This window comes from Cupressus sempervirens, chromosome 8 (genome assembly GCF_028749045.1).
Source record: "Cupressus sempervirens isolate cs-2001-9-10 chromosome 8, ASM2874904v1, whole genome shotgun sequence".
NCBI classification, from domain to species: Eukaryota; Viridiplantae; Streptophyta; class Pinopsida; order Cupressales; family Cupressaceae; genus Cupressus; species Cupressus sempervirens.
Genome location: NC_143125.1, coordinates 312,638,085 through 312,652,607, shown reverse-complemented (window position 1 = coordinate 312,652,607; position 14,523 = coordinate 312,638,085). Strand labels below are relative to the sequence as shown.

Below are 14,523 nucleotides of genomic sequence, written 5' to 3'. Positions count from 1 at the left end.
CCATTTGATAATGTTATGGTGTCTTTAAGTTTTATTTAATAAAGGGTGCATGAAACAAGTTTTAAATTGTCAAAAGTCTAAATTAAAAGTTGTGTCGAGTTTAAGCATGCATAACTCGTTTGGGTTTGGGCATTAACTTGCACATTTACTTTGCAATTCAAAACTTCGCACAGGGGGTGAGAGGATTTATACAAATATAACATTTAAATATTTCCTTTCTTATACTTTTAAGTTATATTTGTATATTTACTGTTAGGATGTTTGAGATAGGTTTAAGCTTCATAGAAGTTAAGATGCAAAATCTAGATGATAAGGTTTTCCAAAAAATTCTAGACTTAGCCAAATTCCAAGATTCAGCGTGCCTTCAACACTCTAAACCCCCATAACATATCCTCATTTTCTAAGGTCAAACTGAAGGTGGAACAAGGGTTGTCTTAAAGGTTTTAAGTTTTTAATTCATTTCATTCAAAACCCTTTGGTTTTAATTCCATATTCGTGACAAACATAGATACAACTTACATTTTACATACATGATGAATTTATCATTGATGTTCCTTGTTCATGTATGTGAAGTCAAATTAGCTTCCATTTGATGATGTTATAGTGGCTATAAGTTCTAATCAATAAAGGGTGCGTGAAACAAGTTTTAAATTGTTAAAGTCTCTAAATTTCAAGGGTCTTTTCATTTTGCTGAGTCATAGTTGATCCTTGCCAGTTCATAGTTGAGTCATGAGTTGAGATGGCCTTGTTGAGTCCGAGTTTGGGAACTATGGTTTTAACTCGTTGGCTCTGAGCATCGCTTTTTTTTCTTTCTTTCTTGATAGTTTCTTGTGCATTTTGTATCTGAGCCCATGCGAAGCAATGATCTTGCAGGTGGAAGGCCGCATTTTCCACATTTTTTTGGCCGTATTTTTCACTATTTTGGGTGTCATGTAAGTTGAAGACAGGGATTTTCTTTTTTGTTTGAGCTGTGTTTTCAGTAAATTGCAAAATATTTTTTTCTATTGTTTTTAGGCTTTTTTGCGAAGTTCAAGATTGTGGTCATGTCTGCTACTTTCTTCCATGATTTGGGTGGTTGTTTTTTGTGCTTTTTGTACTCTGAGATTTCTTTTATTTGACTTCTCAAAGTGTTCATAGGATCCTTTTAGAAAAATCGGGGTCTTTATGCTAGTTAGGGTTTCTTGCAATTTCTAGTACCTTGGGTTTCAGACCTAGGTTTATGCAGAATTTTTTTCCTCTATTTTTTTTGATAAAATCATGGGTTTGAAGAGTGTTGCACCTTTTATAGGGTTTCAGAGCAAGGGTTGGTTGATTTGTACCTGAAAATCAGATCTTTCAGCATTTGTACTAGCTAGTGGCTGGAATCTTTTTACTGGTTTTTGACAAGCAAATCAGACTCATTTGAAGCTCAAGTTTATGTCATTTTTTGTGCATCTTAAAATGGGAGGGTTGGCATCGTTGACCAACATCATGTTGAAAGGCAATCAATAGTTCAATGACAGGAACTATCATACCTAGAAGTAGAGGATGCTTTTAATTTTTTAGTATCGATGCCTAGTACATATAATTTTGGGTATGTATACTCATCCCACAAAATTGGGTAAATACTAGAACAATTTTGATGAATGTTACCCAAAGAGGGTTAGTGTTACTAAAGTTATTGGTCATTGGTGAAATGCTTGTGGAAGTGCTAGTTGGTAAGATTGTTGCAAAGATTTGAATGCACTTAAAAAGTATCCATGAAATGGCAGCTAAAAGCCAAGCTTTTTTTCTCAAAATTTTTGTTGTTTTCCCTTATGATGGATGAGAAGATGTTTCTATAGGAGCATCTTATGAAGATCAAGGATATATGCAATGAATTGTCGGCCACTGGTCCACAATGAAAGACAACATGGTGGTTATTACGTTAAGAGTCTACCACGCTCCTATAAACACTTTATCGAGGCGCTCAACATTACCTTTTAAATGTTGGCTTCAAATTTGATGAGTTGTGCAATAAGCTATTGTGACAAAGCTAGGGGGATATAATAGGTTGGTAGCACTAATGACACGACCAATGGGAACAAGCATTACTGCCGCAAATAAAGGCAAAGATGTGTCCACTTAGCAAAAAGGATAGGACACATCTAAGGAGGGTTCCAAGAAGAATATCACCTATCACTACATTTAGAAGCTTGTGTTGAGTTGGTGGTCAACACCTCCATGGAGATTTTGACATGACTTAACCACCGCTCATGGCTCTGGCATTTGTATCAGGCATTGATGGTTCGAGCTTTTGGTGCAATGACAAATGATTCCAACAATTGGTTTTAGAGTCCTGCGTCACAGGTTCGAGTCTCCTTTTAGTGGGTGTTGAAGTTTAAGTAGGTGTGAAGGGGGAGATTGTTGACTTGGTGGTTAGCACCTCTTTGGAGATCTGTGACATGGCTTAATTGCCTCCTGTGGGTTGGGTTAAATTTGGTATTTGTATCATGCATTGTCAGTTCAAGCTTTTGGTGCAATGGCAAATGATTCCAACAACTTGGTCATATCCAAAGGTTATTCAGAAAGTGGTTGGCTGATCAGAAGTCCAACTAGGGAGAGTCTCAGCATCATACACATGTAGTAGAGCATTTTGAGCAATCAACCTTCTATGTGTTCATGGCTAAATGACTCGAAAGTTGTCTCCTATTAGGGTAGTTAGAAAAATGACCATTAAGGGAGGGTAATAAAGTCATGGCTAAATGACTTACCTTCTATGTGTTCATGGCTAAATGACTTGAAAATTGTCTCCTATTAGGGTAGCTAGTAAAATGACCATTAAGGGAGGGTAATAAAGTCATTAATATTAAATTAATGATCATTAGGAATATTTACTTTATTATTTAATTTGTATTTTCTTAGTTAGATGATTTAGAATATTATTAGAATATTTCTTCGTTATTTCTTTAATAAGGAGACTAGTCTCTAATTGTAGTCTTTCAATCCTCAAATAATGAAATACAATGGTTACATTTTTTTGGATATGGTTGTTAATCGAAAGTATGCTTTCTTTCGTGAGATGAACACTTTGTTCGTGTATAGAAGTGCAATTGTTGTTTGGTTTAGTTATAGGATAAAGTATGCCTTCCCATTAATTTATATGGTAATGTACACCTTCCTTTTTTTTGCAAATGAGGTTTCTACTTTCATAGGTGAGCCTTGTTCTCATTTTCAGCATGTTTCATCGATAGTTGCTAGTTATACTAAGTGCCTGTGCGGTGCCAAACTTTCTGGGATTTTTTGGGTTTGTTCTCTCTTCAGTCTCTCAAGAACACTGCTATTTATAGTACGTGGCTTGCATGACACCAATCTTTTTGGGCCTTTCAGAATTGTTCTCTTTGGTCGCTAGAAAACCATGATATTGATAGTAAATGCTTGTGCGGCACCAATATTTATGGGGTTTCTTGTGTTCATTTTGGTCCTTAGGGAACATTGATATTTATAGTAAATAGTTGCACTATACAAACCTTTTTTTGGGTCTTTCTAGGCTTGTTCTTTGGTGCATGAAGAACACTGCTATTAATAGTATGAACTTGTGTTGGCATCAATCATCTATAGACAATTTTTGTTGGTTTTGGAATGTTACTATCTTGGTGCAGTTGGTGATTACATTGATAATGATATCTTGGTGACTTCTTGTGTCTTGAGTTTTTATTATTTTCAATAGCATTAAAGCATCAATGTTAAATTGTATATTTAACATTATTTAAATTTATTAAAGTGACTTATTGGTGCCTAGGAAGTTGCAAGGTGTCAAATTATTGAATAAAGTGCTTTCTTTTGAGCACTTAGGGACACAAAAGATGAATTTGAAGTTAAATCAAACAACACAAACCCTAATTAGGGTGTGGAGCTTGAAGGAGCTTATAAAAAAGCCATTGGAGGAGGAAAACACTCTTCTGGAAATCAGTTTCTGTGGTGGAAGATCTATGCTAGGTGGTATATGCTGCAGAGATCATTTAGACATTCCATAGTGCATTCAATTTGAGATATTTGTCTGTTTTCCTTCAGTGACATGGTTCCATAAGATATTCCTTTATCATTTGGAGGATTTAGAGGCATCATTGTTATGGCTATCCTTGGTGTGGGATTATTCTTATTTCTTGGTGTGTAGTTTCTATAACTGTTGTTGTTGATTTATGACTCTTCCTTGTGGAGTTTTTTAGCCTCTATTTCGTGGTGTGAGAGTATCTTTACGCTTTAGAATGGGCTTCAATATCTGCTGTTACTGAAATCGCCCCTTCTATGGTGTGCATGTTTAGATTCGTGAACTGATTTTGGTCTGAGAGCCATCAAGTATTTATTGCAGATTTCTTTGACAGATATTCTAAAGGGTTTTAGTTCTGATTTCCGCTGGGGGTTGCTGCATGTAATTTCATGGTTTCCTGGGTGTTAAAATCAGCCATTGAAGGATTTTTCTATCGCAGAATTGTACACGTGGGTGAAGTATATAGAGGTTCAAATTAAAGTGCTCCTATATGTGCTTTCAAAACTGTGCAAATTTAAAGGTCAGAAATATGTAATGTCTACCACTTTGAAAACTGATCTCATCTCAGAACGGATTATTCATTGATATATTTCATAGGTAAACTTTTTAAGGACCCAATCTCTACTCATTGCCTCTTCAAATATGTATTTTATTGAACTGTACTTTGCTGCATTGAAATGTATGTTTTAATTGCTGATCATTGAAGCTGATAATAGAAACTATTACTCTTTACTTGATAAATTTTTATTACAAGATAAGCTATGCTAACATAATTTGAAACACTACAGAAAGTAAACAATAGCATACTCAAACATGACACAAGGCCTACATTGACAACTTGACATTATTGAGAACATCTTTTGGGGAAATTCCCAACAAAACAACAAAACTGCTGACTTTATATTGCACACAACAGTTCTTGTTATGGTTTTATATTGCCATGAGCATATAATTTAAGGTACAGTGAAGTTGTTTTACATTACAATCAATACAAAACCATGGACATTTCGTATGCTGCAGGTCCCCTTGTGTGTTACACTTAATCCCTAATGCCCTACACAACTCATGTTCCTCGTGCGGTTTCACACATTCCCCACTTTGACTTTTCATGTTCCATAAATGGGTCTACATGCAAAGTATACCCTTGTGCTTCAGGTACAAATATCCCAACGTGAAGTGTGTGCAAACTGCAAAGTATAGAAGACAAACTTAACCAATTTAACATCTTTTTTAAAATTAGTTTTGAATTATTTTATTATTTTTTTAACATCTCAAGTTCTTGATGGGTTTTCTGAATAAAGTACCTTATGATTTGACCATATACAAGCCCCAAATGATCAACTTCTTTAGATATGGGTTTATAAAAAAAAGGTATTTTGTGGAGCTATTACTGGGAGTGGTTGCAATTGGTTACAATGTAATTTTTTCAAATCGTCACAGGTTTTTTTAATCTGAAGGCGAATGTTTAAGTGCTGTGTTGGCCATTGATAGGCTTAGGTTATTTTTTATTCTGAGTGTGTGTTCTTAGATGCTGTATGGACCATTCTATCTTGTAGTAAATCATGCCACTGTCTCATATTCCTATGTTACAAGTTTGAATTAGTTTTGTTAGAGTGCGTGAATTTTATGCCATCAGTTCTGTTTTCTTGTGTATAGATTCGTCACTGGATGTCTTTTATAATTCTATTCAATTTGACTAGTTATAAGGCAGTTCATGCATTACTAAATTGATATAAACATCATCCAGATTGTTTTTGTTAGCATATTATTAATCACTCAAGGATCAAGATTGTTTTGGCTTATGGTGCATCTTTGCAGACTGAGATGATGTCAGATTCAATTGATGACGCCCTTGATAATGATGAGGCAGAAGAGGAAACCGAGGAGCTTACCAACCAGGCATGCTTTTGGTTTTTGTCATGTGATGAGGGTGATACTTTCATGCATTGTAATATCACTCTTCCTGACTGTTTGATTTTCATTTTCAGGTTCTGGATGAGATTGGAATTGACATTGCTTCACAGGTTATTTATCTCTTCCTTGTGGCACTGTTTTTAATGAACCAACTACTATCTGGAACTTTTTATTGGATAGTTGATTGTAGCTATATGAATCTTTGAATAACTAACTCGATGCATATGGTTGAAAATTGTAAATAGTTGTCAGCAGCACCGAAAGGGAAGATTGCTGGAAAGAGAGCACAAAATGTTGGCAGGTAAGATGTAGCTTTTATTGATATTCTGTTAAAAACATCTGAATCATAATGGTTTCTAATAATGAGTTTGTGTCATGCATAGTGGGGTTCATGTAATCATTCATAACTTAAGAATCTTTAATGTACGAGAATGATTAGGGTATCCCTAGTTGCCAAGCTTGTGGAGCAAGGGGATGCCTAGGGTTGTCCTTTTGAAGAAAGCTAACAAATTATAAAAAATGTGGTAGAGGGAAATGATGGGAAAACCAATCATGTGTTAATCAATGACTTAATATAATCTAAAGTGATTTGAAATTGATTAACTTGACAATGCTATGTGGAAGTGGGCTAACATATATTGGGAAGCCATAAAACTGTAATTTACTGATTCGAGTTTGGAGACGGGTGCGGATACCGGAACCTGGCACGTGGGTACATGAATCTTTAGGGGTTTGGGTATGTATGGGTTTGTGTGTGTAAATAAATGTGTGCGTATTTGTTTATTATATATACAAAAAAATAAGAGAAATATACAGAATTGTAAAACTGAATCATTTCGTAGTATGATACTTGATCATTGATCAATGCCAAATGCCAAAGATAACTATTAAATGCCAATTGATAGTTGAAAATATTCTGATAACCCATATCATGTATCCGCAATGTCCAGCAAGTACCCACAGAAGTACCAGTACCTACCTGAACCCAGTTTGTGGCCTGTTTGTACGAACCCGGAAAGTTAGCATAAAACCTATCCAACAGAAAGTGCATGTATTTATTTTGTAGTGAAGCCAATAATTTGTCTATGCTGCTACTCCAATAAAGAAAACATTTTGGATCATGATAGTGAAAATGAAAAAAGGCAAGTTTGAAGAACTTAGAATATTTCCATGATAACAACTCTTTTAAGGATTAGGATTTGAAATCAATGAATCATAGGATTAGAAATTTAGTCTTAGATTGGATTTGTATTTTGTAACTAAGAAATTAGAATTTGGAAATTGGAAACTTGGATTCATTTGAAAGTTTGAACATTCAGCTTAGAAACACTTTACACTCTCTTGTTACAGATGTGGAAAAAATTGCTTAAATCAGAGCCTAAAAATCGCCCTCTTCATTTGATTCACCATCATTCTAATTTTTCTTGGTGAGACCAGACTTGGAACTGGAATTCAACACAACTCCAATTTGATGAAATTAAACCTTCTCTGATTTTTTTTTCTTAGTCAAATCACTATTGAAGGGGTTGAATTCAGACTTCTACATGATATTTCATGCCCACACCCTTTGATGATTTCATTTCCTGGAATACATTCGCACTTGACAGCCTTTGATCTGATTTTCATGATAAAAGTGCCCTTAAATTCTGAGTTATGTTGCTTTCATTGCTGGAATTTGCCCCTGATGATTTCGTTTCCTGGAATACATTCACACTTGACATCCTTTGATATGATTTTCATGATAAAAGCTCCCTTCAATTCTGAGTCTTATCGCTTTCATTGCCGGAATTTGCACTTGTAGACCTATGTTTTCTAGGGATCTTGATGTTTTTTTGCCTTGTCTATCTTGATGTGAAAATTTGCCACTTGACTTCTGATTTCTTGATTCCCTTGATGTTGCACTTGACTTCTTGATTCTGTCCTTGATGTGATTTCACACATCCAGGGGAGAAATCACCTTTGATCATTGGAAATTCTTCTTGATCTCAACTCTAGTTGAAATTTGCCTTTTAATCTTCCGATTTTATGATCCTGCTCTGATTTCTGCCTTTACTTGTTTCAGTCGGACTTGGAGAAGTGTTTTGAGTGATGCCTTAAGATGAGATCTTTGACCTCATATATGTTAGAGTGCTTCATGATAAGGTGTGACTTTATTTTGTCCTTAAATTCTGTGTTTTATTGGTTTCATTGCTGGAATTTGCCCTTGTAAGCCTATTTTTACTAGGGAAATTCATGTTGTTTTGTCCTCTCTTTTTGTGAAAATTTGCTACTTGGCTTCTGATTTCTTGATTGCACCCTTGATGTTGCACTTGACTTCTTGATTCTGTCCATGATGTGATTTCACACATCTAGGGGAGAAATCACCTTTGATTATTGGAAGTTCTTCTTGATCAGAGATTCTAGTTGAAATTCGCCTTTTAATCTTCTGATTTTATCTGACCCTTCTCTGATATCTGCCGATACTTGTTTCAATCGGACTTGGAGAAGTATTTGAGTGATGCCTTAAGATGAGCTCTTTGACCTCCTATATGTTAGAGTGCTTCATGATGAGGTGCAACTTTATCGTGCCCTTAAATTCTGTGTTTTATCGCTTTCATTGCTGGAATTTGCCCTTGTAGGCCAATTTTTGCTAGGGAAATTCGTGTTTTTTGGCCTTCTCTTTATGTGAAAATTCGCCACTGACTTCTGATTTCTTGATTCTGCCCTTGATGTTGCACTCAACTCTTGATTCTGCCCTTCATGTGAATGAAAACTTGCCACTTAACTTCTGATTTCTGCAAGTTGACATTTAACTTTGCCTGAAATTTTTTCTGATTTTGCATCCTATGTCAGGGATTTTGTGCATCTAGGGGAGAAATCACCTTCGATTATTGGAAATTCTTCTTGATCTCAATTTAAATCAGATCTCTAGTTGAACTTTACCTTTTAATCTTCTGATTTTATCAACCCCTGCTCTGATTTCTGTTGCTTGTTTGAATTGGAATTGGAGAAGTTTTTGAATGATGCCTTGAGATCTTTGACCTCAAGTGATTAATCAGCATGACATACCAAAAGTGGCATGATATTTGAAGTTTGAACATTGAACTTGAGCATGGCAGATTGTGAATAAATTGATTTTGAACTAGCAGTTCGCTTCCCTAGGTTTTCAAACTATTCATTAGTGTAACACAGTTCGTGGGGGTCCAATTTTCTGTATATTCTATATAACTATACATATAGTACTTGAAATGATAGTAATGAAAATATGATTAAATTTATATCAGTAATAGTAAATAGTAAATAGAAAACTTGCAAATGCTTAATACAAAATACTTGAACGATGAACAATGGAACATTGCATAACGAATTAGAAATTAGAATACTAAAATTATAATATTTTTGAAATGGCAAATGGAAGATTTCTATTTTATCAAAAATATCTATGTCATACAGATGATTAAAATGAATAATATGATATCAAAACGAGTAAAAAACGTCAAATGAATAATATGAGGCCTCTAATCATCCCTCTAGACAAACTCCTCATCACAACGGGGAAATACAAATGTGAGAAAGAATGAAGCATGGATAGGTTTTTGAAGGCATGGAGTGGCCAAGATGGCATGGAGTGTTCAATCAGGGTTTGAATAGAACCCAAAAGAAAAGTACAAAAACTTAATTGTTTTTCAAATTTTCTTTTTTTAAAAAAGTGGGATGATTGAGGAAGCACAGGAGTCCCCAGGACAGTCAAAGGACACCTGGGTGCCCCCCGCATCTCCCCCCCATCCTGGTGGTGTTTGGGCTGCAAAATGGTGGTGGTGGGGGAGGATGCCAATTCCCTGCCCTCCGTCCCTGGGATGTTTCCATTCCAGAAATGTGGGGGTTGGGGGGATGTGTCCCCATTTTACATTGCTATTCATTGAAGAGTACATGAAGTTCAAACATTTATGTAATTAATTGTCAACAGATAACCTACATAATAAACATTTGGGGGTTGGGGGGATGTGTCCCCATTTTACATTGCTATTCATTGAAGAGTACATGAAGTTCAAACATTTATGTAATTAATTGTCAACAGATAACCTACATAATAAACATTTAATGATAGTTTTTTCCTTCTGGTGCTGAAGGGATTTGTGACTGGAAGCTTTCAAGTAAAATTGCATGAATGTTTTCAGAAATGATAATTGTAAATTATTCTTATTTGTTGTTTGATTAGTTTCTAAGTAAAAATAGATTATCTGCTTTTACACCCATCATGATAGATTGTCTTTTTATGTATTTTAGAGTGAGATCTACCAACCAGTTGTATTCAATATTATGTGAGAAGCAACAAGGAAAGAAGCATCGACAAAAAAATCCTCATATTTCTCATGTTTTTTGAATGCAGTTCAGAGGTGGACGATCTAGAGCAGAGGTTGGCAGCCCTTCGAAATGCTTGATTGATGGTGCACACTTGTTATGCTGTGCTATATTCCCCTTTGTAAGTGGAGAAACATGCTTGGAGATATTGAGAGTAATGCGAGGAGAAAGTTGAAAATGCCTTTCTTTTGTAAATGAATTAGCCAGTGGTATATTAATCTTTGTAGGAAGACGCTAGAATGTGATGCATACTTATCATGACACAACATTGGGATGCCAAATTATTTCCATCTAGACTTGAGCATCATAATTTCAAACATGCTTTTGGAGATAATGAGAGTAATGCAAGGAGAGAGTTGAAATGCTTTTCTTTTGTAAATGTATTAGCCAGTGGTATATTAATCTTTCTAGGAAGCTTGAATGTGATGGATACTTATCATGTCACAACATTGCTATGCTAAATTACTTGTATTTAGATTTGAGCATTATAATTTCTCATAGCAGCTGAATGGTTTTACACTTTTGCAACTTTATGATTATCCTTTCTTAAACTTGCTATAAGCTTCCATATTCTTATTTGGAAAATTACTGTTTATATCTAAATTTTATGAATCTTTTAATGAAAATGGTAAGTTTTTTTTTTTTTTTTCGAATCAAGGACTCTAAACTCTCACCCATGGCTATGCCACCATGGTCTGAACTGGATCATTTGTATGGAAATATTCCTGTTAAACTATTTGACTGCAGCCTAGTGGATCTATCCCTTGCACCATATCAATACCTGAGTTTAGTGATAGATGGAGGCAAGAGGCATTTGAAGTTTGAAGGGGATAGAATCCAACAGATGAAATGCTTGTGTATGCTTTTGATTCGTCTGGTTTTGGGTGTGTTTTTTGTTGTGCTGCACTGTTCATTTTATTTTATTTTATCAAGTATGCAAAGTTCTTACATGATGCTACGGGAGAGGACCCAGTACTTGAACGCATTTTGGTAGTTGTGATAGGAGCTGTTCACTTAATACCTATACTTATTGACTTAATGTTCAATTTTTTTAACAACATTGTACCAATACTTGTGACTTTAAAGTTGTTAGGACAATGCTAACTACCCAAACATTGAATAAAATGTACCCTTAGTTATAAAAATTAACCAATGATGCGATGCCACATCAGCTGTTCAACTATGGGTACCCTTTATGCACAACTATTGGTCTCACTTTTTTTGGGGGCTGTTTTGGACTACTTGACAAAAAGTATGCTGATGTGGCATCATAACGGGTGACATGGATTTGAAACTTTAGTTATAAGTGGATGACTCACCAAGTAAGCTGCTGTAAAAAATTGGGAGCGATTTGAAATTTTTACATAGGATTTTGATGAGCGCGAAGTTGGAGTGTTCAAGTACTGGGTCCTCTCCCTTATTAGTTTGTCTTTTTCCTTTAACCATTGCTTGAACCGAGTCATCTGAATAGCAAGAATGACCCCAAGTCACCTGAACAGATGTAATGGATTTGTCCCACCTATAAGAGCAAACCAGATACTTTATTCTGGCCACTATAATTGCTTCTGTTTGAAGGGCAGGGAATAGATTCAAATCAGTTTTAATTATTTGCATTTCCTTTTGTTTTGGTCTTGTTTTTAGTTGAAGAAATGGTTGTTTGGTTGAAAGGATTGTTTGATGAGTACAAGTATGGGACAATACACACATACTATTATATATTCTAATATTATTTCAATCATAATAATTGAATCTTCTTATTGTCTAAAAACAAGATTTAATCTTCCATTGAAAATAAACATTTCTCAAAATATAAACAAATGCCACATATCATATTTAATTAGTTAATATGCTATTATATGGTGCCTATGGAGTTTACATTGGAGTGGTAAAGTCTTTTCTATAAGACTTATTTTCTTCATTATTTGGAGGAAAGTGGGGTTCTTAAACATTTCTCAAAATATAAACAAATGACACATATCATATTTAATTAGTTAATATGCTATTATATGGTGCCTATGGAGTTTACATTGGAGTGGTAAAGTCTTTTCTATAAGACTTATTTTCTTCATTATTTGGAGGAAAGTGGGGTTCTTTTTGTACCTCTAGAGCATGCTTGTATCTTTTGCATACCTCTTTCATTGGGATTTATATTGTAACTCCTGAATTTTTAGAATTTCTATTAGCATTTCTCTTTTAGTTCAAAATTCATTACAAAGCTTTAAGGGAAACAATTTTGACAAAGATTGTGGATATTCTATCAAATTATTTAATAATAGAAATAAACTATTTTTTTAGCAAGATGAAATATTGTATTATAACTAAACAACTCTCAACTAAATTTTTAATGTATAAATAAAACTTTAGGAGTTCATAGATGGATTTTGAAGAGTTGAGTGTAGATTGAGGTGATTTTGAATTCAATTCTAGGACAATATTAGTTGAGAGGACATTCATGGAAGATAACTAATAATGGTGTATTGATATAACACAAACCTTATCACTGAGCAATAAAAGTTATAAAAAACTTAAAGAATACATTAATATGGTAAAAATATCATTGATCATTCATTTGTTCAATTGTTTGGGTGACTATTAATTAGTGACCAATTGTTTAGTCATCTATTTAATCATTTATTTAGTCATGTATCTCTATCTAACCTTGTGATTTTACTCGATGGCCAAATTAGTCATTTACTTATAAATTATCAAAAATCATTAGAATTTGATCACTTTTAGTCATGTGACTAAACTATTTAGTCTTGTGACTAAAAACTTTAGTCATGTAGTCATTTATTTGCCAAAATTCTACTAGTGACACTCAAAGAATGGATTAGTTGCCAACTGGAAAAAATACTATGAAAGTGCTTGCACATAGGAAGCTGATCAGTATCACAGCCATCATCATAAAGCTCATTTGAAAAACTTGTGAATGCATTGAAATCTCTGTCATGAAAATCATCAAGATAAGTAGAGAAATTAGACTGAAATTTATGTGCACTTTCATCACCACTTTCTTCATTGTATGAGTCATAAAAATCTATCACATATAGATGAATTCTACTAACACATACTTAACTTAAATCAGATAAAGATCCAATTGATTCTTCATCACTTACAACATATTCAATCATAGAACCAACTTTATCATGAGTAAAATAAGAACAAGGAGTCATAAAAACATCCTTTATAACACTCCAGATAATTTGATTCGACATCAAATAGGGCAGCAAGATACTCAATTTCATCAAATGTGCTTCTAACATTGAAAACTCTATGCTCATGTGAAGAAACATTCTTACAAAAATCATGTTGAAGTGAAAAAGAAATGTCACTTGGGCACACATGATATATTGCATCAGTAACACAATCCCCATCCTTGACATGCATATGCTGATAATAAAAACTTTGAATCACTTTTAGATGCATACCTCTCTAATTCACAATCCAACCATGCTGACATCTCTTCACCATCAAGTAAGATTTCATCATTGACTATATCCTTTTGGTTGCAAGAATAACTTGGTTGGGATGAAACATTTTCAACAACAGACTCATTGGTAATGTAATATGAAAAATCAAGGACATTATTGCAATACATATCCTCTTCTTTATATGAGGCTCCAACACTTGACATATCATCACATTCATGATCATCATAGGAAGAATTGCCATTACTACTATCATACTTCTCTTCCTCTATACATATGTTGTAAGAAAAAATATTAGTCATGTTTGTTTTCTATATGTTGATTGCACTCATCTATTTCATCAGGCTCAAAGTGCTCTTCTTCACAATCACAAGACATATCATTATGAGCAGTTTCTTCATATTCACAAAGACTTTCAACATTCAATATTAGAAGATCCAATGTAGTATCCATTCTCACAAAAAAGAACTCTCAATCCTTTTCATAGAATCTTCAATACGCATAGCCTTTTCTAATCTCAAATGTGCTGACCAATTAACTGAATCAAGGATAAAAATCTTTAGAAAAATAATAGGCCACAAGGATTCTTTAGGCCTCAAAGAAATAAGAAGATTCATGAGTGGTTACTTAAAATCTCATATAAGATTTAATCTCATTTTGACCATGAACATTTCCTACTTCTTTTCTTATGAAAGAAATGACCTAATCATGAAGATCCTTTTTCTGCATGACAATCTCTTTACATGCACTTTCATAAGTTGGTAGACTACTTTCAAATCCAAGATCTAAATCCATGTTATTTTCTTACCTCATTCACTAGTGCTGAAATCA

The 14,523-nt window shown here is 34.2% G+C and overlaps 1 protein-coding gene across 1 annotated transcript in view; it reads left to right on the top strand.

Moving 5' to 3' along the window:
• The window catches only part of VPS2.3 (vacuolar protein sorting-associated protein 2.3), a 33,590-nt gene extending 22,947 nt beyond the window's left edge, over nt 1-10,643 (top strand). Inside the window, exons 8-11 of the mRNA XM_089797528.1 lie at nt 5,828-5,908; nt 5,998-6,033; nt 6,169-6,224; nt 10,293-10,643. Coding sequence (XP_089653654.1) covers nt 5,828-5,908; nt 5,998-6,033; nt 6,169-6,224; nt 10,293-10,344 — 225 coding nt within the window. The 3' untranslated portion in view covers nt 10,345-10,643. The remainder of the gene's footprint in view (nt 1-5,827; nt 5,909-5,997; nt 6,034-6,168; nt 6,225-10,292) is intronic.
• The last annotated feature ends 3,880 nt before the right edge of the window (nt 10,644-14,523 follow it).